At 46.4% G+C, this 25,156-nt stretch overlaps 2 protein-coding genes across 8 annotated transcripts in view; one reads left to right on the forward strand and one right to left on the reverse strand.

Annotated features, from left to right (window-relative positions):
- Positions 1 to 24,613, reverse strand: part of CEP15 (centrosomal protein 15) — a 58,945-nt gene extending 34,332 nt beyond the window's left edge. For 4 of the 6 annotated variants that reach the window (XM_090022843.1, XM_090022846.1, XM_090022848.1 and 1 more), the window contains exons 1-5: positions 24,490 to 24,606; positions 23,434 to 23,513; positions 22,546 to 22,669; positions 16,890 to 16,964; positions 14,688 to 14,798 (exon numbers count right to left, since the gene is read on the reverse strand). In XM_090022843.1, the coding sequence (XP_089878969.1) occupies positions 14,688 to 14,798; positions 16,890 to 16,964; positions 22,546 to 22,669; positions 23,434 to 23,486 (363 nt within the window). In that variant the 5' untranslated portion in view covers positions 23,487 to 23,513; positions 24,490 to 24,606. Of the gene's footprint in view, positions 1 to 9,531; positions 11,232 to 14,687; positions 14,799 to 16,889; positions 16,965 to 22,545; positions 22,670 to 23,433; positions 23,514 to 24,489 lie in introns of those variants that run through there. The other 2 variants (XM_090022847.1, XM_090022844.1) reach the window with 2 other exon arrangements.
- FEZF2 (FEZ family zinc finger 2) lies at positions 751 to 4,903 on the forward strand. 2 transcript variants are annotated; one of them, XM_090022631.1, is made up of 4 exons: positions 751 to 1,603; positions 1,679 to 1,813; positions 1,900 to 2,032; positions 2,118 to 4,903. In XM_090022631.1, exons 1-4 carry the CDS (start codon positions 1,016 to 1,018, stop codon positions 2,357 to 2,359), a joined length of 1,098 nt encoding a protein of 365 aa, XP_089878757.1. In that variant the 5' UTR covers positions 751 to 1,015; the 3' UTR covers positions 2,360 to 4,903. The 2 variants fall into 2 exon arrangements, with proteins under 2 accessions (XP_089878757.1, XP_089878756.1); XM_090022630.1 differs by having other exon boundaries at positions 1,900 to 4,903.
- Positions 24,614 to 25,156: the final 543 nt, after the last annotated feature.

The raw sequence follows: 25,156 nt of genomic DNA on the forward strand, positions 1-25,156 counted from the left end.
GCAGCGCTGCCCCGGTCTCCGCACCCCGGGGCGCTTCGCAGGGGCGGGGCACGGGGCAAAGCGCCCCCGCGGCGTCCTGAGCGCGGGCCCCCGCTGTCTGGCGGGGCACGGCCCCCCCGCCCGCTCCGAGGGCCCGCGGCGCAGGGCCGGGACACCGCGCCCGGGGCCGCCCCCGCCGCCCTGGCTGCAGGAGGGGCGGCGCGGGCCGCGCCGGCGGGGGGAGGGCGCGCGGGTGCGGTCAGGGCCGCCCGCGAAAGCCGCCCGGGGCAGCTCGCCGCGGACCAGGGCATTCGTTGAGGGCGGATCTGCGGCTCGGGCGAGCTCCGGCCCCGCTGCCGTCCCTGCCGCCCGCTCCCCGGGCGCCGGCAGCGGCTCTCGCGCGGGGGCACGGCCGCACGAGGCCTCGGGGCTGCGGGCCGGGCCCGGCCGGCGGCATGGGCCGAGGTGCGGCGGGCCCGGGAGGCGGCGCGGCTCGGGGGCGCCCCTGCTTTGCCCCGCGATAGGGGGCCCGTGTGGCCTCCTTGCCCCGTGTGCACTTGGCTCCCGGGGAAAGGCCGGCGAGCTGGGCTGCAGGCGCCGAGGGGCCCTGATGTCACCCCCCCGACCTGACGTCACGCCCGGGGCCCTGACGTCACCCCTCAGCTGCAGCGCGCCGGGCCGGGGGAGCTGACACACGTTGGCGGGGAACCGCGCCGGGCCGGTGCCGGCTGCCGTCGGCTCCGGCGAGCCGCGCGTCGCCGCGTCCCGGAGCCTGCGCTACACCAGGGCCGGGCGGGCGGGCGGGGCGGGCCGGCGCGGGGCGGGGCGGGGGCTGGCCGGACCCCTCCTCCCCGCGCCCGCCTGGGAGAGGGAGGGGGCCGCCGGCGGCTGGGGACGGCGCGGGCACGGTGGCATCCCCGTGTCACCCGGCTCGCCGTGACTTCACGCCATGCCCGCTTTAAAGGCGCGAGGCGCGGAGGGGAGCGGCGCGGCGTGACGGCGCGGACGCAGGTAACCCCCTTCCCCCCGGGGCGGCATGGCGAGCTCGGCGCCCGTGCACACCGCCGTCAACCCGGCCAAGAGCCTGGCCTTCTCCATCGAGCGCATCATGGCCAAGACGGCGGAGCCGCCGGCCGTGCGCGCCCCGCTGCCCTGCGCGCTGCCCGCGCCGCTGCCCGCGCCGTCGCTGGCCTTCCCCGAGCTCTGGAAGGCGGCGCCCTGCAAGGCCGGCTGCGGCGCCTGCTGCAAGGCGGAGCTGAGCCTGGGCCCCGCCGCGCTGCTGCCGCCGGCCGCCCGCCTGCTCAAGCCGCAGCCCGTCCCGCAGCCGCCCCGCGCCCTCTACTACTTCAACTACCTGGAGGCGGCCGCCGCCTTCCCCGCCGCCGAGCCGCTCTTCCCCGCCGCCGCCCTGGGCCCCGCGCCGCACAAGCTGCTGCTGCTGGAGCGCGCCAAGCTGCTGGAGCGCGCCAAGCTGCCCAGCGCCCAGTTCCCGCACAAGGAGCGCCTGCCGGGCCAGCTGGACCAGGCCGTCAAGGAGGGCGCGGAGCGCAAGGCCCCGCCGGGCAAGCTGGGCGCGCCGGCCGAGGGCAAGCCCAAGAGCTTCACGTGCGAGGTGTGCGGCAAGGTGAGTGCCGGCGGCGGCGGCGGCGGCGGCGGGCGGGCCGCGCGGGCCGCGCTCACCCGCGCGCCTCTCCCGCAGGTCTTCAACGCGCACTACAACCTGACGCGGCACATGCCGGTGCACACGGGCGCGCGGCCCTTCGTGTGCAAGGTGTGCGGCAAGGGCTTCCGCCAGGCCAGCACGCTGTGCCGCCACAAGATCATCCACACGCAGGTAGGGGCCGGCGGCCGGCGGGGGAGGCGCGGGGGAGGGGGCTGCCCGCCCGCCTACCCGCTGGCACGGCCTCCGCTCGCCCGCAGGAGAAGCCGCACAAGTGCGCGCAGTGCGGGAAGGCCTTCAACCGCAGCTCCACGCTCAACACGCACATCCGCATCCACGCGGGCTACAAGCCCTTCGTCTGCGAGTTCTGCGGCAAGGGCTTCCACCAGAAAGGTAGCGCGGGGGGCGGCGGGGGGCGGCGGGGAGCGCGGGGCGGCGGCCGGCTGCGCGCCTGGGCTCGGGCTCTGCTGTCTCGTAGGCAACTACAAGAACCACAAGCTGACGCACAGCGGCGAGAAGCAGTACAAGTGCAGCGTGTGCAGCAAGGCCTTCCACCAGGTCTACAACCTCACCTTCCACATGCACACGCACAACGACAAGAAGCCCTTCACCTGCGCCGCCTGCGGCAAGGGCTTCTGCCGGAACTTTGACCTCAAGAAGCACGTCCGCAAGCTGCACGACGGCGGCCCGCACCCGCCGCCCGGCCCCGCGCAGAGCTGAGGCTGGCGCGGCGCGGCCCGGCCCGGCGCGCTTCTGCTCCGCCGCGCCCCGCACGTTCGCAGCCGCCGCCGGGCGAGCGAGCGAGGGGGGTGCGTGGCTGGCCCCTCCGAGGCGTGACACACCCGGCAGGGACGGGTTGCAGGGGAGGGGCGGCGGGGCTGTGTCGCCCGCCCCGGAGCCTCCAAGTCGCTCTCCCCCGCAAGACGGGTGCGCTGCCCGGGACTGCTCGCGCGTCGGCAGCCGTGCCAGCAAGCCTCAAATTAAATAATATATTAAAAGGAAAAGAAAAAGAAAAGAAAACCCTCCCTCCCTCTCTCTTCCAAAGCCACAGCCACGAACACAACAGCTTGAGCAGGCCTGGTGCCTCCGGGGGGGTGAGAGGTGCCTGCGTGGAAAGAATGACACCTCCAAGTTGCCAGCGCTGAGCGGGCTGCTTGCCTACCCCCGGCTCAGTCCGCGGCGTGCGAGTGCGTGAACGAGTGTGTGTGTGTGTGCGTGTGTGTGCGTGCGTGCGTGTGTCCGCCCCCCTGCCGCACGCTAATCCCCAGCCCCATGCCCGCCTGAGGCGCGGGAGAGGCGGGGGCCCAGGTGTGTCCCGGCCGGCCGAGAAGGACCGGGGAGCGGAGCGGAGCGAAGCGAAGCGACTCAAAGCAGCTGCGTTGTCCTTTTCCCTGCACTCCCCTCTGCAAACGTCTGAGCAACCGGTTTGCTGCTAGAAACATGTTAATTGCCAACGGAGCTCATTAAGGCATGCACATGCAAAACACAGCGAGGGAGATTACATGGACAAAAGCGCAATAATGAACTGTCAACAATCGAACCCATCTACACGACCAGGAGCACTCAAGAATGAGGCATTTAGAGGCAACAAAGGATTGTCTGGGACAGGAAGAAAGGACGACCTAGACTTTTGTTTAGTCAACACAATTGATTACAAATGAGAGATTAACAGGATAGCTCCAGAGTTTTTTTGAAGGAGGCAGAAGAGAAAAGTCCAATTAAGTGCACCGAATGTTAACTACATTGATTTCCACCGCCAGCCCCCGAGAAATTCTCATTAAACCATCCCTGGCGATCCCTTTTGGAAAGTAATTTGTCTCCCTGATGGAGCAGAGAAAGGGAGCCGTGTAAAGAGAAAGAAGCGCTAGTTCTTGGCACAATGAGCTTAGGAGACACGCTGCAAGGAGCCAAAGGGGGAGTTAATGAGCATCTGACAAGCCGCTTGGATCCAGGCCTGGAGAGCAGTGATGAAAAGATGGAATTGGCCAACAACTATTCTTTATATCAAACATAAAAAGGCCAATCTGAAACAGGACTGCTCAAAGCTGGTGGAGAAGAAAAGAAAGGCCCCTGCTGGGGATGGAGTGGAGGGCTCCACTGCCCCGTTGGGATGGAAAAAAACCTCCCGGCATGTCCTCTCCCCAGCATGCTGCTGCTGGACAGGGTGGCCCTCCAGCCAGCACCAACCGGCCAAACAAGGACACGGCTTGCTCGCCCTCTCCTTGTGGAGAGGCCTGGCCCCCGTCCACCCCCCACACCTCTGCTAGCACCATCCTCCTTCCTGAAGTCTCTAGGAAGGTCACAGCCACCCGGTCAGCCCCCCCCAGCCAGAGGCCTGGGAAGCACCATCTGCCTCTACGCTTGCAGCCAAAGTCACACGTCCACGGGTGACGGACATCCTCCCAGCCTTCGCACTCCAGCACAGGAGCCTGGAGGGAAGCCTGGCTTCATCACACCTCTTTGCTACTGCCGGCCTGCGCACCAAGGCTACGCATCGAACAGGGGGAGGGCTGTATTTTAAGCATGTGAAGACAAGATAGATAGTTATAAAACTTTTAACGTGGTAGTTGTTAGATGTAAATCCCAGACTCCATCTTAGGGTTCAGCTCAGCCAGCTAGCACATTAAAATGACGACCACCTTGCCTTCATGAAATGCCAGCACAGGTTTCAAAATAGACCTGGCCTCCCCTCCAGGGAAGACCTGACCGAGCCTGCACAAGTTTAAGCAGCCTGGCGGGACACTGGGCTATCTTTTCCTCCACCTGCTAAAATTGAGCTAAGGGCATTGAATTGTGTCTACAAGGGCATTCAGTGGGTTTGTAGCTACCTTCAACTAGCTCGATTTAAAAAAGAAAAAGAAAACCATCAGCTTTTCCCCTAGTCTAGACAAGGCCTGTGCAGATGCACTCTTAAAACGGTCTAGAACTGGGTTTATCTCAACTTTGGTCTAAGGCAGTATTGACTTTGGTTTAGAAGTGGCTTAGCAATTTAGCTTAAGTCAATACAGGGCTAAATTGATACAAGCCATTTCTGAACCACGTGTCCACAGACAAAGATGTTTGCATCACTTTCACTTATCCAGTTTAAGTCTGTGTGTAAACAGTTTCTTAAGGAGCGTTTGGAAAAATAATAAAAGTGGGCTTAAATATTTACAGGTTTTTGTTTCTGGGTGTCTTTTTCTCCCCAGATACCACCCGACAGGGGTCTGATAAATTGACCTAATGATTTTACAGTAATATTGATGTTTTGAGAATCTGTCTGGGGGGTTGCATGTGAAGCTGCATACTGACAGTGCTCCAGTGCTAGGATTTTGGGGGTGAAATCCTCGCTCCTGACAGCCACCAAGGGCACCAGACTTCCATCAGGATTCCTATGTACTGTGTAACTTGAAAGAGCTGCTGCATTTTTGCATGGGGAGGATTCAACCAGACTGGTGCAAACGTATCTGATGCTGGCCTCGGATTTAGGGCAGATAGGAAGAACCTTGTTCTACGGAAAAATATTCTGTAGTTCCCTACTACTGGGCTCTTGCATTGTCTCAAGAAAGTTCTGGCACTGATCACTGTCAAGAGCCCTGGGCTAATATTAGCGTTCACGGGGTCTCCATTCATGTTTTTTTCACCATCTACCTCTGAACTCTCCTTGTGCTCTCTCTTTTTCTTTTTTCTTTTTTTTTTTTTTACAGAAATGGTTAGCAGAATCAAAGGAGGAGAATGCACTGTGGGTTTTCACTGTGGCATTTTCAATCTCATTCTATACATTCCCCAACATTTGCCCACCCTGCACAGAGATTTTCTCCAGGCCACCTGCACCAACATCTCAATCCTTCTCTAAAGTGGCCACTGTGAGTTTAGTTCTTAACATTTTAGGGGAGAGGGAGAGAGAGAGAGAGAGAGAGAAAGAGTTGTCGGCAAAATTCAGCACGGATGGGGCCTTCCGATGTGTGTCACTTTGCGTTTGTCAGTATGGAATTCCGCCTGCCACGATGCCATCCATTCGCGTCCGCCCCAGCCCCCTTGCTTCAATAACTCCATTATCCCTCACCTTCTCTGCTTTACTATGCATACCCTTTTCGGGACCATTAATATATATCAAACGGGACTGATCCAGAACAGAAATTTCAGGTATTCCACTCCCTTGTTGAAAGTAACCATTTATTCCTGCTCTGTTTTCTTAACCAGTTTCTGATAGACAGTACTTCTCCTTCCTACGCTGCAATTCCTTCATGTAATGCTCTTTTCACCCACTGCTCTCTTCTGCCTACATTTTCACTTTCACCCTTCATTTTCTGAGCCCTTCCAGGCACCTCTCAAGAACAGATCGCGCAGACTGAGAACATACATATCTGCACCTCTCCTTACCATACTGCCAACATGTGCATACATGCATGAATGCAAATTCTCTCTCTCCTGCCCTCCTATAGAACGCATTCTTCACTGCATTTCTCCAGGGTTTTAACAAGAGTGAGAACTGGCTATAGAACAGGTCATTAATAGAAGGCTATCAAGTGCGTCACATTTCTGTAGAGAAGGGAACCGTGGGTGGTGTGTGGACTCCACTGAAACGTTTCCATGTTGGAATCTTTTCAACGGATTTTTGTTTTTGCAGTTCTCAGGTTTTCTGAGCAGAGACCAGACATTTCAGTTGGGTGGGTGTGTTAGGTCCCTAGGAGGAGCCTTCTGCTCAGCTAGTTCGGTGAGACCCATCAGAGCAGGGCTCTCTTCCCGCAGATTTGCCAAGTGAGAAGAGGGACATACCACATGCTGAATGTTTTAATCACTTGGAAGATTAACGTGGAGCAAGGGGTTCTGCCTTTTCCAACCCACTTCCATCCCCCCAGCCTTTTACACCCTCAAGCCACTTACATTTCCTTCAGTCCAAGTAGTCTCTTGCTCGCTAAGAACATCCCCTTCTTTCCTTCCCCAGAGGCCCCTCTTCCTCAGCCAGGTAGCACAACTCCATGCTCATCACTTCCTTTCCTTTATCACCTGCCCCAGTTCACCTCGTCTTCCCTGCACATAATTCAGTACAGAGCAGAGATCTCGGCGCTCTGTATGCACACAACAGCAGCACTAGATAAGGCTGTAACCACTAGCAGAACACTCCCCTCTTTCCCCAAATACACCATAGCCTGCTGTTTAAAGACTAGAGAAACAGACACCTCTGGGAAGGGTATTTCTCTATGCCAGCCTTACAACCAAGGAATCAAAATTGGGGTTTTCTTCAGTCTGTTCCAGCACCCGTATCCCATTTCCCCCCTCCCCCCAAATAAAAGATAGCGTAAGCTTTCTTTAGCTGAGAGAAGGGGAAAAGAACAACCTCCTCCAAGACTGTAACCTACCAGATTTCTTCAAAACAGAATCCTTTTCCAAGCTCTTCCCTTCGGCAAACACTTCCTCCCCAGACCCCTCCCTCAATCTGCTAAAGGCTCCACTTTATAACCTTGTGTAATCCCCAGTATTAACCTTTTTTGTTGGTTACCTTAGTGTAAGATACCACAACCTATGTTAATTATTGTGTTAGTAGTGTATATCTTTGTCTCCACTAACCCAAACTGCTGAACTCCAAATACACTGGAATTTCTAGGTTAAGCCAGGTTGGAAACATTATGAATCAAGAAAAGGAACTTTCCCAACAGTGAGCTTCAGGCAAAGTCTCAAGGCACTTCTGTAACTTTATATTTCCCTTTCCAGCTTTGTACCAAACTTCCCAAAGAAACTGTTCTGAGATGAAAAGCAGCATGTAATGAGAATTTCAGAAAAATCTAGGAAGGGTTGAGGCTGTAGCAGTTGCCAGGTGTCCTCATCAACTCAGAGCTTCAAAGCTGTGGCTCCCACCTTGCATAGTGTGGTCAGGAGTGTCTAACGAGGAATACGTTTCAGCAGGTGTTGATGTTTTTGCTGGGCTGGTTGCTAGTTCGTCGTATTGCTATAGAAAGAGTAGGAAGGGCAACTTCTCCTTCCGATTCAATATGTCAATTGCTATGCCACAAAACTCCTCATCACTGAAGGAAGAAATTGAAAGCTGGCCAGGTGATTCCTAAAGCCAGCTTGGATTTCACCTTTTTGGAAGCACAATCATTGGGCTCTTATTTTACTGCAAAAGAGGATGGAAATCCTAAGCAGCGATCAGGATCCATTTAACTCAATATCCAGTGCTGCTAATGATGACAGCAGGCTAAATCAGCCAAAACTGGTCCTTGTGTAATTTGTGGAAGAGGCTGAGGGAGTCTGAACCAGCACAGCCAAAGAAAGTGTTAAAAAGATCCTGAAAGATATTTGAAACCAGTGTGAGTGAGGTGCCTAAATAATTTGGAAGACCCCAGCCTTCATAATCCAGCCTGGAAATATTGCCCTCACTCAGTAATGTGTTCTGGGTGCAAATAAAGGAAGAATTTGGCTTTTAAAGTATACAGGCATTTTCATTATTCCAAGGGCACTTGGAACCCTTTACAATCATTTTCCAAAAGTCCCAATGACTCTCAGAAATACTGTTACCTTCTCTACTGCTGCCAGTTGCCAGGGTATTTTGCATAAATAAAAACTTTTTAATTCCTAACCAACCTTCTCCTCCTGATTCAGTCTGCTAATGAATTGTGATGTCATTAGCATGGGATTCTGGCATCACTAAATGAATTTAGTAGGAGAAAGATGATTATACAGAAAAAAACACCAACATACTCCAAATACTTTGGCAATCGGAAACTCAGGGAAAGGAAGGAAATATCTAAAAAAAAATAATAGTACAGAGCAGCCACAATTCCTTAAACTCATTCTGAATGCAGTTTAGAGACAGCAGAGAAAAACTGTGACAGGCTTCATTTAAACACAAATCTGTTTTTTTTTTTTTCATGGATTAGGTCTCTCACATTAGTACATTATAGACCTTTATTTCCAGGGAAGCATACTAGCAGTGGATCTATTGTTCCTTTTGAATGATCAGTCCTATTAAGTGATTAAGAATATACAAAGATTCTTTAGTTTACTTTTTGGGAGTACATTGCTATGTGTCGATGTCTGACTGGGAACAGCCCCACTCCCTCTGAAATATAAACTCTGTCCTATTTTGTCTCCTGAATGAAAAAGCATTTGCTCAAGATTTTCCTCAACATTCACTCTTCCATCTCAATTCAAACTTCCCAAAATGATGGAGAAAAACCTCCTGCTTTGGGCTTTCCTAAGTATCAAGTGTCTACCTCTGAGCAACTCCATCTTCTCAGATAACCAGTTGGGTTTTTTTGTTTTGTTTTTTAAAGAAAAATCTTTGAGTAGAACCAGAAAGCATATGTGTATTTGTGGCTGCAGCCGGGAGAACAGTGCAGGCTGGAGAGCAGCTTAAACAAAGCTGCAAGCCTGTGGTTCACTTTGTCGACAGGAAGCTTTTCTAGGGAGACAGGGAGAGTACTTTGAATGAAGCTAGTGGGAGCATACACAAACTAAATATGGATGGAGAAATGTGAGTCGGGAAACAAAGCCTATGCTTTGTGACACTGCTGGGCATATTTGACAAGCACCTCCTATTGTGTTTAAGCTGTAGAACAGTCAAGGAGATTGTGATTTGAAGGACAGTATTTTTTTCTTATTGTTTCATTTATAACCTACATGTAAAATAATCCTACGGCATCTGGCTTTGCTCGAACCCACTTCATGTGAGTGATATAGCTGTCATCTCACACCATTCAGGAGTTTCGTTTAGAACGTTTTGAGAGTCAAGAAAAAGACTGCTTCATTTTTTGGTAAATGCTATCACCACCGCTGATGGAACTTATGAAAGGGAATGATCACATTTAGTATTCATATATATGTAAGCCACATTATTAATAAAGTTCTAGGACATGGCTAACAGAAAGGACAGACAACCAGTAGATTTGATACGCAGTGTTCGCAAATTAGAGCATTTAAAAGAGCTGTTCCAGCTGTGTTCAAAAGGAATAGCAAATTCCAAATTAAAATTGTCCTTTTACTAGAAAAAAATAACTTAACACAGCAAAAGACTCCAGTAATGAACTGTTTTTGCACCTCTCTCTTGCACAAGGGCTTAAAAAGCTCTATCCTTCTCTTGCTACTGAAGAAACACCTTAGACAATTTTGCATCCCAAATATTTAAGTAACTGTTGTAAAAGAATAAAACCCAGATGGATCATTGCATCTCTGGATTTGTCAGAATACAGGGTTTCTTAGCAGTGCATTTCAGAAATTCTGATCTTCATGCAGCAAATTCACTATTTCAATTCAGCATCTACCAAGAACTCAGGAAAGGACATTTTATTGTAACCAAAGTTCTCGGTTTTTATTTATTGCTGCTACGGTTTTGTTGTACCAGCTTTACCATAACTCAGTTTGCCTGCTACAGTACTCATACTAACTCAACCAAATTCAGCTCTGATTTATGCATTTTTCCACAGTAAGTCATACATATAATATAGTGCTAGAATCCGAAAATGTAGTCAGTGCAGGATCAAGCTTTATGTCAACTTTATAATAGTTTTGCCATGGATTTGATCTCTGAATTAAGCAAAATATTAATATAATATGAATATCCCTATATCAAAATGGCATAAGAACCTTCAAATCATGGAAGATACATTATAACAAGTTGTAGCTGTATATTGTGCAGTTTAGCTGTATCTGAAACGAAGTATTCATATTAAACACTTTTTAAATAGCTTTAAGGTCCAGTTTTGAGAAGCAGCCTCTGAAACTACACACAGTTTCAGTCAGGTTTTATTGGTTTCTCAATGCACACAAATATGAACTGGGCTTCAGTCTGATAACCAGCTCCCTAGGCTCTGAAAAAATATGATCTTGCCTATATACAGGTGAGAGGACACCATAGAAAGGCAAAGCGCAGACAAAGCTTAATAAACCCCTTAAGTACTCTTATGCCTATATTTTTCATTGAACGTACCAATGGGTTTGAAAAAAAGGATTTGGAACTAAGAAATTTCTCATCCCCCAAAGAGATAGCTAACCAACCCCTTTGTCCCACTCTCACTGCCAGGAGAGACCAAAAGGTACACAGATAAGAAAATGCGGTGGTGTTGGTGGTGACGAGATGGGCATGAATCAAGCTGTGTTCCTAGGTTAGTACAGCGGTTACTCATTTCTATATTAACTTAAAAAAATAAGGTGATTCAGTATGCCTTCTTATGAGATACTCAAACGATAATTCCCAACAGCCAAGTAATTTGCTTTCCCCGCTGTTCTTCTCAAGTAGGCATTTGTTTCAGCTAGGAGCTTGGGGGCACAGGCTACCATGGGCTATGCAGTGTAACTGACAGAAACATACTGCCACTAAAGACAAGTAGTGCAAAGCTGGACAAGAATAGGGGGATAGGCAGAAAGTTACTTGGTTAGGTCCGGAGCGAAAAAGCATTTGCTCAGAACTGGGAGAAAACTGCATAAGCTGAAAACTTTAAGAAAAGATGACAGGGTCAGAGCTGGAAAGGACTACACAGAATCACATACTCAAACAACACTGCTGATTCAGGAAAGCATCTCTCCTAGGACTGCGTGAGCTTTCATCATCTTACAATCATCAATCAGATTTATGCAAAAATATGAAAGCCCTTTCCTGGATCAGGGCCAACACCTATGAAAGATAAGTCACAAGTTAAGGCACAAAGAACTAGCAACAGCACCAGCAATACGTGCACAGCTAATAAGGCAGCTGACAGGTCTACTCAGTGCTACGTACAGTACAATTGTGTACATTTCCCCTGCTTTGTCTGGAGCCTGCTTTCGTTCCCCATTGTTGACCTCAGCTGCCCTGCTGCATGACTCGGGTTCATTTCCTTTGCTCTTCCACACCGTATGCATGCAACTTCTGGATGTATTAGTCTGACTGCTTGTGGTTATGCTTGCTGGTGCAGACGGCAATCTGCAGGCCCTCGTTCTCTCTGACTATGCTTATTTCTGACTCTCAGTTTAGGTGCTTTACTCTTGGTCTGTCTCATTCCATAGACTTCTCTGCATTGGACAGTATTCCAGCACTACCAGCATTTCTGCTGCTTCCAAGATCATGTCCCAAAACAATCCCAAATTTCAGTGTCCTGCCCCTCAAGAGGAAGGATGAGTTTGGCACTTTCAGTGTTTTTTCAGTGCAAGTTTTTTATTTAAGCCGCGCCCCTCTATGCAACATAAAGCAGCCCTTTGTTAGAAGCATAATGTTCTCACTGAATTTTAATCCTGAAACCTCTGTTTGTTTCAACTGATTGAAATTAGCTAAAATAAATCTATTTGAAGGCACTAACTGCATAGATAAAACAGCCTAAATTTTGGAGTATGATTCTTTCCTTAAATCAACAGTTCACAATTTCAATACATTTTAAGTTTTCATTTTCAGGTCAGCTGATACTAAATTAAATTTCACCAGGTTTAAATGTTACATTATTATTTGATGTCCTAGAAATTTTCAAAGGCACAAATGAGAGTTAGGCTTTCCAATCTCCATTCACCTCTCAAGGAGTTTCTACCACTCCAAAGTATTTATGTAGCATAGTATCCAAGCACCTCAAATTTTTTATTGTACACTCACAACTCCCCTCTGAGTTCGGAAAATTCCATATCCCCATATTACAGATGGTGAACTCAGACATGGAGAAACAAAAGCTCAGATCCTCAAAAGGAGCCCACCTCTGGCTGAGATTAAATTTATATAGGCACTTTTGAAGATTTGGCTCTATGTGACTTGGCCAAGGTGACACAAAAAATCTGTGGCAGAGGAAGGAACCGAATCCACATCTCCAGGTGGAGATCCTATCCTTCTTTTGGGCACCCAACTTCCCTTGAAAGGCATCCTCTGGATTCATAAAAACGGATCCTTCTCCTCCACTCTGCTAAATGCAGCTGAGTTTAAAAATCCAGAGCCCCAGATTTCTAAAGAGCCACATGCATGCCTGTTAAATCAAATGTATGACTGAGAACTATGCTTGTAATCTTACAGAAGAAAATATTACCAACTTGTCTTTGTGACAAAACACTGAGTAGGTATAAAATTGCGACAGTCTCTATGCCAGGTTTTTTTTAAACTCCCTGCTTCTAAGATGAAAGCCTAATTTGATATTTTTGTAGTTATATAACAGTTCTAATATTTTGTGACATTTTGTATTGTGACACTATAGATGAAATTGTCATCGGACTGACACCCTTTACTGTTTATTCCTTAATTACAACTGTTAACAACACTGCAGAGAAGCGTGCTAATCTGCCATCACATATTATGAAAACAACGTTATTGTTACAAACACCAACACCCACTCAACAGGATATTTCTAAGATGGCAGTTTCTGTAAAAACTTATCAGTTTAATGGACACTTCAATAGAAAAAGTTTAAAATGAACTTTTAACATTCCCTTGAAAAACGTAAAACAATTTTCATACAGCTGAGGGGAATTTTTTGTTGGTGAATCTGAGAGCAATTTTAATTCAGCAAATAAGGCACTGTTCTAACAGAAAAGAGCCTCTGCAGATGCTGGTCCTCACAAACTGTTCCCGTGCTCTCCAGCTGAGAAGCTGATCCCTGTTCTGAGGGGCCACACATTCCTCACTAACATGCCTCAGTGCTGGATAATTAAATCTCGTTTGATTAATTAAATGCACATTATGTTCTAGGTACCCAGCTCTCTCTTTCCTCATGGGGCAGTGTAAAGGGGCTGTGATCTCAGGTGATCAGACTGTGATGCTTATGGAAACATTGGCCAGGGAACATAATGCTATTCACTCCTAACACAAGGTGCAGATACAGGGATGCAGGTCCCACCTCCCGCACCTGAACAGGAGGCTCCATCCCCTGCCACTAAGGAAGGGATAGACTCACTGCTCCTAAATCTCAACTTGGCAACTAATTTGGTTAGGCTGTGGCTAACTGAAGTGGACTGTACATCCCTGATCCACACGTTTATGAACTGTTCTTATGCTAAGAGAGTGTTAGCCACCTGTATTGAAACAGAAATGCTATTTTTCTTATTGACTCAAGTGCAACAGCATGTAACCACTAGAAAGCAACAGATGCTGGCTCCCAGGCCCAGCAGCCAAAGTGCTGGCCTTACATCAAAGTAAAAAAGCCACCAGCTTTCTATCTGTGCAGTGGGGAGCTGAAGAGCTGTCCTGCGTCCAAGACAGAAAGCAAGCTCCTCACCTCCTGCACTCCAGGAGTGGGATGCTTGCTTGAAGATGGCTTTTTCCTGGTTCTCTCAGGCTCCCGTGACCTAACCCATTAAAAGAATGAAAGCGGCACAACGGTTGGCTTTAAACTAAGAGGGACTAAATATAACTGACTCTTGCTTTTTCCTTCAGAGGCTGCAAAGTGAACTTTATTGTTGGATTCATACCAGATTCACACTGGCTTCCATTGTCATAAATCCAGGACCCAGACCCTAAACAGAAAATTAATTAGCAGAAGAGAGTATGGCAGAGGAGTGACAGACGTTTCAGTTACTTATAGAGGATCAGCAAAGACCCCAAGAATTTAGTGCTTCTGGCATGGTCTGGGAATGTACAGTATGCTCTATGCAGCTCGATCACTGGAGTTTCTACAGAGGCATTAACTAAACTATCCCCTCAGCCCACTGTAAACTACCTACATTTCCTAGAGGTAGAGCTCTCCATGGCACAGAGGCAGAAGATAAGGCAAGACAGGATATGAATCTAGATTAATTTAAACAAGTCACTTAAAATGTAATGAGGAAGGATTACAAGTAACCTATAATTCTTTCCACCTTGAAGAGGTGATTGTTCTTGCTGGGCTCTCGTACACCGTTTTCCCTAATTTGTGAGTCAAACAACATGTTCAAGTAGTATTGTTTCTCTCACCACAAGCAGTATTATTATAACCTTTTTCAGCTAAAAGACTAAGGTTTAGCTGAACAAGTCCACATAGACACACAAATGAAAACAAACTATCAGATATGATTCACTTTCATCTACAATTTAAACTTCAATTTAATGACCCAGTACTCCATTGCTTGAGTAGACTATTTTGTCCAGTTAAGCCAAGAGACTATCTGTTTTGTTTTCCATTTCTGCTCCTCCCTTTGGGTGACTTACGTTCTGTTTTATAGGATTCATTTTCTTAAAACCAACAGGAGTTTGTGCTCTTCCTAACAGAAACTGCTCCCACTTGGGAAGAGATTCTTCAACTGATGCCCAATAGACGGTCTAGGAAAGATATAACAAAAAGCAATTTAAACTTTGATTCAGAATCTAATCTAAACCAATTTCTCATAAAAAATATACACATGCAGTGTGTTAGTAAATGTTGTCTTACGTGTGAAGCAATTAAGAAAAAGGCCAAACCACTTGCATATTAAATTTCAGATCCCTCAACTACACAATACAATAGTTGCTGGCAGGATTTCACTTTCCAGTGTAAGTTATGGAGTGACTGAATATGCCCTCTTGTGGACGATGAGGTAGAATAGAAATTCTTCATAGTGGTTCTTTTTGTGTAACTGTAGTACATTTTTTATAAATAGTAACCTGACAGTTTCTTAGTTTTGAATATTAATATTAAAATCCTAATTTAGTGATGTTTTATTTCCAAGGCAAAAATACATTTGGGGATTAATACTATAAATAGAAAACATTAGAGGGTTCAGAAATTATCCAAATAAAAGTAGTATTTGCGCTCAGTGCTGCAGGTAATAAATCCATACATAAACTGAAACCTTGCAGTTAGAGCTTTTGCTTAGAAACTAATAGACCTGTGTTCAATAGCTTCCTCAGTTGGAGGAGGTCCAAACTCACAGCTCCCACCTCCTAGGAGGATTCCCTAAGCCATCAGACTATGGGCCAATCTGCTTGAGGGAAAATTGGGGGTGGGGGGCAATCTCCACTCTTCCCATTGAAACTGAGTCACTGTAAAACTGATTGTGAGCATGACTCGGAGGTTAAGTGGCTATGACCTCACTTGGAAGGATGGAAGTCATGTTTCTAGACTTTTTCTGTATTTACATTTGACCCAAAAGGGATCTTGGAGTCATTATTGACTCCAAGATGAACATGGGCTGCCAATGCGAGGTCACGGTTGGCAGGGCTAACCGGACCTTGTTGTGCATCCACAGATGCATCTCAAGTAGGACCAAGGAGGTGATCCTCCCCCTCTACGCGACACTGATCAGGCCACAGCTGGAGTACTGTATTCAGTTCTGTGCGCCCCACTTCAGGAGGGATGTGGACAACATTGAGAGGGTCCAGAGGAGGGCCACCCGCATGATCCGGGCACAACAGGGCAGACCCTACAGTGAGAGACTGCGGGACCTGAACCTGTTCACCCTTCACAAGAGAAGGCTGAGGGGGGACCTGGTGACTGTCTATAAACTCACCAGGGGGGACCAGAAGGGTTTGGGAGAGACCTTGTTTCTCCGAGCACCGCCCTGGCATAACAAGGAATAATGGCCACAAGTTGCTGGAGAGGAGGTTTAGACTAGACATCCGTAAGAACTACTTCATAGTTAGGGCGGCTGGATCTGGAACCAACTTCCAAGGGAAGTGGTGCTGGCTCCTACCTTGGGGGTCTTTAAGAAGAGGCTTGATGCCTACCTGGCTGGACTCATTTAAGCCCAGTTTTTCTCCCGCCCAGGCGGAGGGGTCAGACTTGAAGATCTACAAGGTCCCTTCTGACCCTACTTCTATGATTCTATGAACTGGATAATAATAATTAAAAAAAAAAAAACCCTCCTAAAATACACACAACAGCAACACACCACACAAGAATAGTCATGGGAGTAGGGAACAGTACCTGGCAGTAATCACCTTTATTTAGTGCTCTAGTTTAAGCTGTTTTAGTCATTGTATTTGGATAGAAACATCATAAAGACATGATCCAAGTGTGACCCAAAACTGGTATCACCCAAAATTCCTAGACAGCTTGAAACAACAGATCCAAAAAGTATGACTAAATGGAATTTTGACTCCCAAACCTATAGATGATAATATATGGTCTAGAGAAGACAGTATAAAATAAACCAATTGGAATAATGTAAAACACCATGAAAGCTACTGTGATTGCTGATGAATTTACTTTCGTATTCCTTTATTTTTTCAATGAGGGTTTTTATGTATCTGAACCCAAATTTCCACTAGCATGCTGAAGAATTTAGATTCAGCTTGCTGCACAGTACACAGACCTGTGGCTATACCAGTCACTGGATTTTAAAATCAGTTATTTTCACTAAGAGCATGCTTCAGGGGGGGAAAACAGTAAGATTTGATATACAGCAAATTGAAGAGTAGAGTTTTATGACTTACTTCTAACTTAACAATATCAGGATGTGGAAGTTGATGTGCTCTTGCTTGCAGTTTTTTTTCTACAGCTTCAATATCCTGTGACAGAGCAATCTTTGTTTTACACAGGTGATATCAGCGGGTAGCACAGACTTTATTTTCTTTCAAATGAACTTTTAAACAAACTTGGTTCTCCTAGAACTAAGTGCTGAATTGACAACCCTGGAAATGGAAGATCTAGTTAGCCGTAACTCCTGAAGCCTCTAAGTTTCACTTACAAAACTGATGCCCTGGTGTCTCTGTAAGATCTTCTCACACTTTCTGGATGTAAGAATAACTTCCATTGCCACATCAGTGGCATAAAGTGGCATGTTATAAAAAAGCATTATGTAATCTTTCCAACCACCATGAGGGTAATTTACATTTAAACTATATTCTACATAATTTACAATGATACAGAAAAAGCCAAGTGGCTTCCTCAATGTCATGTACATGAGCTCAAGCATGCATTCCACCTACTGTAAAGTAACTACACAAATAGTGTTAGAGATCTTTACTCCCAAGACAAAGATGACTTGCTAATATGCATGCATAACATGTGCATCAAAAATGTAGAGCCGCAGCAAGCTGTTCAACAGACATTCAAAATCAGCTGAGAATGCACTTCTTTTCGCTTTCTTATAATTTCTGTGCGTGGGCTTCCACTTGTCCAGTGGACATGTGCTGGGTTCAAGGAGGCCTACGCACAATTGGAAAAAACTCCCTGAAGTGATGGCCCTTTCTTCTGGGTTTAGTTCTATGTCCAAACACTGAAGAGATTTGAGAGCAGGGCAAACAAAAAGATATGGAAAGGGGCGTGGGAGTTGGGTGTGAAGAAGCCAAAGCTGAACAGAGTGGAGGGGGGAGGAAAGTATGCCAGATGGCAGAGTTGGGAGCAGAGAGCGGGTGTGAAGTGTACAACATAAAAACTAAATGAGAAAGGAAATTCCCTCCAGGGACTTCCCAAATATTCAACACAACTGCAACTCAGAAGAAGAGTAAGGTTCTGGAGAAGAGACCAAACAGGATTACTCACATGTGAGCTACCAGACTTATGCTACTCAGCATAAGTAAGGGCTGCACAATCTGATCCAAAATGAGTGTAGAAAATGATTAAAAGAAATAATTTATTTTTGCTTTAAAGCTCAAGGTCTTAATTTCAGAAATGATATAATGTGTTCATCTTTATTTAAAATGAATGCTTATATATTACTTTTTACTTGGACTGTTTTTATAACATAAGCATATTGTGTGTAGATGGAAGATAACAGGATTGCAATCATCTTCCAATCCCCTTTTTTTCCTTTCTCATGTATCAACAGTAAGCCTAGTGCTGGTTTGAGATAGCTACTGGATGGCTGTAGAAGGATGGTATAAGGTGCTTGCTCATTTAAACCCTGCAATGGGTAGTAAGCATAGACTAAAGGAATTCAGACTGATGCTTCCCATTCCCAAATCATGAGTAGCACAACCTAAGCCCAAGAAACCAAAACCAAAACCAAAGCAACCCTTATAAACAGGGATAGGGGTGAAAAGTTGGATCAGTCATTTATTCCCATCTATCTGGGCTGTTATATCACAGCACATTTTTGCCTTTCCCTCACAGAAATTATCTCCGCTATAACATTCTCCTAAAGGTATTTTCATAAGAAGGGGTAATCCAGACCAACTTCACTATTTTTGCATTTACCAGTATCTAATTTTTCCAGAGATGTTTATGGTGGTAGGAAACAAATTACTTTTAGGCAAGAGAAACACCAGTTGTACAGATATGCTTAGTGAAGAAGGTCACATTGGCATGGCCTAGATATCAGATGTGTCTTCTTGTTGCTCCACTCCAGTTCGCGTATTTTGCAGTCAATTGTCATTCAGAATACTGATTTAATGACAGTGAAATAAATTGTGCTGGAAGGTGCAGCGTGCCTTGGGGCGTGGGGCGGGGAGAGGGACAAATCAAAAATGGAGACAACTAAAAGATCAGGTGAGACCTTTGCATGTTGCTCATGGGTAAGAGGTGGATCTGCCAGTTTGGGCTTTTTTTAAATATGGGGTTGTGGATTTCTCCTTTCTAAACCTCTCATTTCAAGCCAGCAGTTCAAATATCTTTGGAAAGTGAATCTAGGATAGTAAGCAGCTGTCTATTTATAAACACTTTGGTTGCAACTGTCAGGGCAGGAAGAAAAAATGTTTAAGTCCTTGCCCTGAGGTAAAATGGAAGTCATTACACATGCATTACTTTTAAGGGGCCAAATTCAGCTGCCACTAACACTGGTAAGACCCTGGAAAAATTCCATTTAAACCAGTCACCCTAGATTTATACCACTGTAAATGAGAGTAGAGCCTGATCCAAAATTTTTGCTAAATGCTAACTTTGCTACATCCCACATCCTGTATTTTATGGTATAGTGATACATTAAGGCTACAAATAACAAGCAATGAAAGTATTATATGTGGGTAATGTGGCTCAGTTTTCAGAGACAAGCATTGTGCACACAGCATTCACCAGGGAAACTTTCCAACACTCTTCTGAAATATAAAAACTAGAAAATAACAAGCCAACATCACCTTGGTTTATTATTAAATTTCATTGCTTCTTTTTTTTATTTACTTGCACAAACTAAGACAGATTGGACATGTGTCCTGTTAATAAGATATGGTCTTAATGGAAATAGAAAAGGAAATGTGCTTCAATAAAAAATATCCTAACAATGCCCCTTTTAAGTAGGTTAGAAAAATTATGTTGATGATTTTGTGAAAGTTCTGAATTCAACATTGATTACTTTAAAGTAATCTGTTTCAAATTTTATTTTTTTTCTTGCTTAATATACATAGCACAAGCTAAATTTGAAGTTTTCAGCTGCATCCATTTTGGAGGTGTCTGAGCACATAATTTCATCTGACGTAGAAAAGGTAAATGCCTTTTCTCCATGCTCACATAACTCAACACAAGTGAATTAATTTTGTTTAAACCTAGGGAAAAAATGCAAATAAAAAATAACACTTCATCACGTCCGTGTGTTTTTGAGTAGGCCAAATCAACAACTCCCCACATGGTAACTGTGAAATGTACAGTGCTTGGTATCAGGAACAATATTCTGAAGCTGGCACATAAATCTGAGCCTTGTTTTCAAGGTTCTCATATATTATTCTATGCGGATCTCTTTCCTGTTTTATTTTGTTATCAGAAAGCATCTGCACTATTGCATGCTTGTTAAAGCTAGTATAAAATTAATAGAACTAGACTTTTTATGCTGCTTTGTCCTGCCAGACTATTTGTTCTCAAGGGTATATTATGCTTTTATTTCTTTTGTGAACACTAATGTTTTTGGCACTTAAGAGAAACTATTCTGAGGGATGCGATAGGAGATGGCAAATGCATAACTGCAAGTCAGTAAATATTTTTGCTATAGGTTTAAGATATCATGAACATTTACTCTTATAATAATCTTTTGTTTTAGTATGCACTAATATAACCCAATTTTATTAAGCTTGTCACAAAGCAAGTGCTCGTTTGGATTGTGTTCCTAAAATGCCTATGAAAAAGGATACTTATTCGGAGAGAATCCAAGAGATAAAATTTGCAGCGCTGGCACAAAGCCTGAGTATTCAGGCTTAGAGCAGTGGAATGCAAAGGGTCTATAAAGGCAAAAAAAACCCCCATCCCATCTAATAAAACAGTACCACACCCCCTCCATAGCAGCTAGAGTGGGCTCTGGGGTGCCACTGGTCCTGCAATCCCTCAGCATTACCTTACACACCTGCTTATGCAGGATCATATGCAGACCCTTTCTTCAGCACAAACATGCATCTTCAATTGCCTACTCATTTAGAGGGAGAATCAGAAATACTTCTATTTGTACCCAACTGAAAAATGTGCAGGAAGGTTACAGAAACCTCAACTCCGAAAAGAGCAGAGTGGGTAATCTGTCATAACATGTTTTGATAATAATAATGATTAAAGAGAAATAATTTTCCCATTTCCAAAGATAACAGTGACAGGTTTCTACCCTTGGAAACTAAAATGCTTCAGGGATGTCTCTATAAAACAAATACATAGTGTCACTAAACAAGATAAGGCAAAACATAGTAGAAAAACAACAAGCAGAATGGAAGGGCAAGGATAAATATTTGTGTGCCTTTATTATGTTTTAGATTCAGAAAGGAAAGAAAGGAAGGACACAATCTTTTTTTTAAAACAATCAGAAACATTTCAAAAACAAAACACTTCTAACTGGAAGGAAGGACCGTGTCATCAGCCAAGGGTTGATTCTGGTCTTGAGATTGAACCTAAGTAATGTAGCTTAACAAAGGTGCATAGAAGAGGTGAATCTGGCTGTCAGGCAGACATCCCCAGTGGATACAGATATATAATAGACAGAGGACCACTTTGTATCATATTATATAGGTCTTGACATATTGCTAGTGTTTTAAATCTTCCCAGAGTGAAAGGCTCATTTTTTTAAATGGCTGTTTCTACAATAAAATCTACCAATTCTGTACCAAAAGAAACCAAAAAATGGATGACTTTCTAATAACTTAGTTTGCTCCAGATAACTGGCTAGACGTGTTGCAGCAAAGTTTGTGAAGAAAGACTTTGTTGGACTGGGCGTACAGCTGTGGAAGAAACCTCAAGTAGGATAAGGAACTCCACACAACTGAAATACCTCTGGAAAGAATCTAAGAAGCATCTGCTGCACCACCTAGTCATTACAAGAATTTAGTATGAGGTGTATCAGTCACCAGACCCTGAAGATTACTCACATACACTTTACATTTTATGTACCTTAGACACTCTGCTACTCTCCAAACAGAGGTCCTTGCTACCAGGCAAATTATTTAGGCACTTGTCTGGATAATGTCAGTCATTCTAGTTTGCATTTTTTTTCCTGAAAGGCTCTCTAGGTGATACAGAGCCCTCAAACTTTCATTAAATTCACAAATACTGGCCAGGTCTTATCGGAAATTATCTAGGGCAGAAACACTACTGTCACTGATGTATCCCCTACAGTGGGGGCCAGCAACACCTGGTACAAGACTGCCTCTTGAAATAACCCCATCCTTCTTTCAGGAGAGGGAGGTAGTTAGCCACATTAGGCTGAAGTTAAGCAGATGGCAGGGCAGGGTGGCATCTTGAGTTACAGACTAACTCATCCAGAAATGCATAAGCTTTCTCAAGCAACAGCCTACTTTGTCAGACCCACACAGGACTTTTTTCACCACAGTTTAATTTGGTATTCACCCATAATGAGCTGACAATTCTTAATATAGGCTGCCAGTGTATGGATTGTTCAACGCTGTCTCTAATCATAATGCAGTATCTTAAAGGCTACTGTGAGTCTAGTCAGCCTTAACTTAGGACAGAGCAGTTGCTGGAGTACTTCTAACTGACAAAAAACTACTAGTCTTATAGCTCCATTATCCTGGAAGTAAAATGGCAGCCTTTGCCACACGGCTTTCACAGGCAAGGCAGAAGTTGGTGATGCTCCCAGGTTATGAAGAGTTATGAAATAACTGCACAAGTTCCAGAAGGGGACTTTAAGGTATTAAAACTCACCTGAAATGTATAATGCAAACATTTCTGTCCTCAAGTCTATGAAATGCCTGTTTTACCGTGTGACTTCTGGTAGTCACAGAAACTTACATTTAAAAGTGCTGCATTTCTTTTATAAGCTGCATCAGCTGCTTGTGCTTGCCATGTCTTTTCAGTCTCCTTGTTTCCTAGATGATTCTCCATCTGCTGTAGCAATACTGATCTCTGAGACAGTCTACAAAGAAAAACATTTTGGTAAGTGGGTAGAACATTTTGCTCAGTAGCTAGAAAATAACCTTTTTACCTTACTCAGTTTTCTCAAAATTATGGGCCTAATTAAGCCTGCTCCTGGGTGGGAGTGCTGAAGGAAGCAAAAGGTACAGGCAAACACCCCCGCTGAGCTCTGTTGCAGGGAGGCCACCATGCTGCTGCAATGAAGGGTCCTCATGCACGAAGCAGCTTCCAAGCACTGAATTTCTCAACGGTGGTATGAGAGGGTGGACTGGTATGGCTTGGTCATGGCATTTACCCCTACTAATTGTCAGTGCATAGACATTTTTCCTAAATCACTGTCATTAGGTATACTCTTCACACGGTAAGCTCATAGTGCAGCAGTAATGCACTTATATTTTAGAAGTCAGTACCAAAAGCATACATAACAAATTAAAGCTTCAAATGGTGTTTAGCATGGCCGGTTCTAATTACTCTACCTGTGCTAAAATGTAGTGGGAATACTGAAGTTAACAGCCAAGACCTCAGATACACAGCTTCTCTGAAAGTTGCAAGCTTTTGCAGAGCAGATCCCTTAGTGGCAAGCTGGGACAAGCATTCAGTACTTTACAAGGGAAGAGTGCCACCTCCTGAAACACCAAGCTCCTGCTAAAAACAATAGCACTCCCCCTACTCCAATGCAAATAGCCCAGTCCTGCCTATCTTGAGAGCTCTGGCAAGATCACAAGAAGTTGTTATGATAGAGGCTACAGTCTTGAAAGCACTTACATCTCTTCATGTCTTCTAGCAAGCTGAACTTCTTTTGCTAAGTAGGATGCCATCTTTTGTCACTTGTCAAGTTTACCATGCTATGAAGGGAAACAAAGGGAGGTTAAAAAATAGGGTTTGTTTTTTTTTCTCTCAAAACAGACACGAACACTTCCCTTTCAAGCATGTGAGACTGCAACATGGCAGACTTAGGGAGAGGCCAGGGGCAAACAACACCATTTCTCTTTTTTTTTTCCTTTACAAAGAAAAAAAAACAACAGAATTGATTTCTGGAAAACACGACGACCCTTTACACGTACTGTGCTCCATGCATTCCTAATTCATTCTCATAACAGCTGTCAAGTGAGTCTCGCTGCCCTCATTTTATGGGGAGGAGAACTGAGGCTCAATTTTCAGGTTTCAGACCTGTGAAAGGTACATTTTTACAGCCCTCAGCTACTGCAGCTGCATGTGCAAAGGGTGCCCAAATCTACACAATTAATTGAAGAGTAGTATTCACTTTCTTCTTTTAGGGTGAGACCTCAACGTCCCCTTCTGTTCGAAGGGGGCAGGGTATGAACAGCCTTCCCCCAAAAGGGAAGGAGTGCAAACAACTGCCCCACAGATATCCAGGCACGTGGTTTTCATTGCAGCATATTCTTGCCCTCGCCTTGTTGAACCTGCTGTGAGAGGGAGTCAAAGCCTGGCACTACAGGGCCGAGATGGGTGTGAGGGGCGTTGTGCCAGGCATGGCAGGGGGAAGTGGTGTGCGTGTGGGATGCTGAGCTACGTGTGAGGGGTGCGGTACAGAGCGAGACAAGGGGCAAAGGTGTGCACAAGTATGCATACGTGTGCGAAAGTCCTGTGCACAGCCAGTCAGGGGGCAGCAGTGCGCGTGCGCACACGTGTTTCTGCCCCCGCCCCCTAATGCGGGGGACGCGGAGCTCCGGCCTCTGCCATAGAGGCCGAGCCTCCGCGGCTGTACCACTGCGGGGAAGTGGGGGGGAGGGGGCAGGGAGGGAGGACTGTACCACCCCGCGCATGGTTGGGAGATACCATGAGCACAAGGTCGACTACCTCCAGGGCGGGGCCGCCCCCGCACGCAGCGGCCGTTTCGGCTAGTCCGCTCACCTCCCCTTCCTCAGTCCGCGCCCGCCCCCTGCCCGCGCGACGCGGGGCACCGGCTCGCCATTGGTTCCTCTGCCGAGTGGGCGGGCTCAAGCAGTCGGGGACCTGCCCCTTCCACCGCCGCGGTCGTGATTGGAGGCGAAGGCGGGAGCGAACCAATCACGGGAGAGGGCGGGGCTCCACGGACAGTTGGACTGAGTCGGTTGACCGTTGGAAGCGGGGACGGCCCCTTCAGTCATAAGCCGCGCCCCCCTCACGCAGTGCTTCTTGTCACTGTGAGCTGTGTGGAGGCCTTGCTTCAGGAGCAGGCCTCACTGGCGGTTCCCTGTGCGAAAGGCAGTACAGCCTTCCCTGAGGGGCAGAGACACGATGTCTGAGGGACAGTTGGTCTTAGAGTCTACCCCTCAGCGTGGCATGGGTGCCCCCCACAGTTATTCTCTCAGCTTGTCCCCTCAGGACCCCTCACCTGGTTGCCAGAAGCTGCCGCCACTCCAGTTGCAGCCCCATCTGCTCAACGATTTGCACAATTTCAAGATCCCGAGAGACCCCTTCCTCTTCTGAAAAGGGGCTTGTTTGGGGTGTGGGGGGGGTGTCCAAATCTGTGAGGGTGGCATCT

This window comes from Crocodylus siamensis, chromosome 11 (genome assembly GCF_052110815.1).
Source record: "Crocodylus siamensis isolate JL-2025a chromosome 11, ASM5211081v1, whole genome shotgun sequence".
Taxonomy (NCBI): domain Eukaryota; kingdom Metazoa; phylum Chordata; order Crocodylia; family Crocodylidae; genus Crocodylus; species Crocodylus siamensis.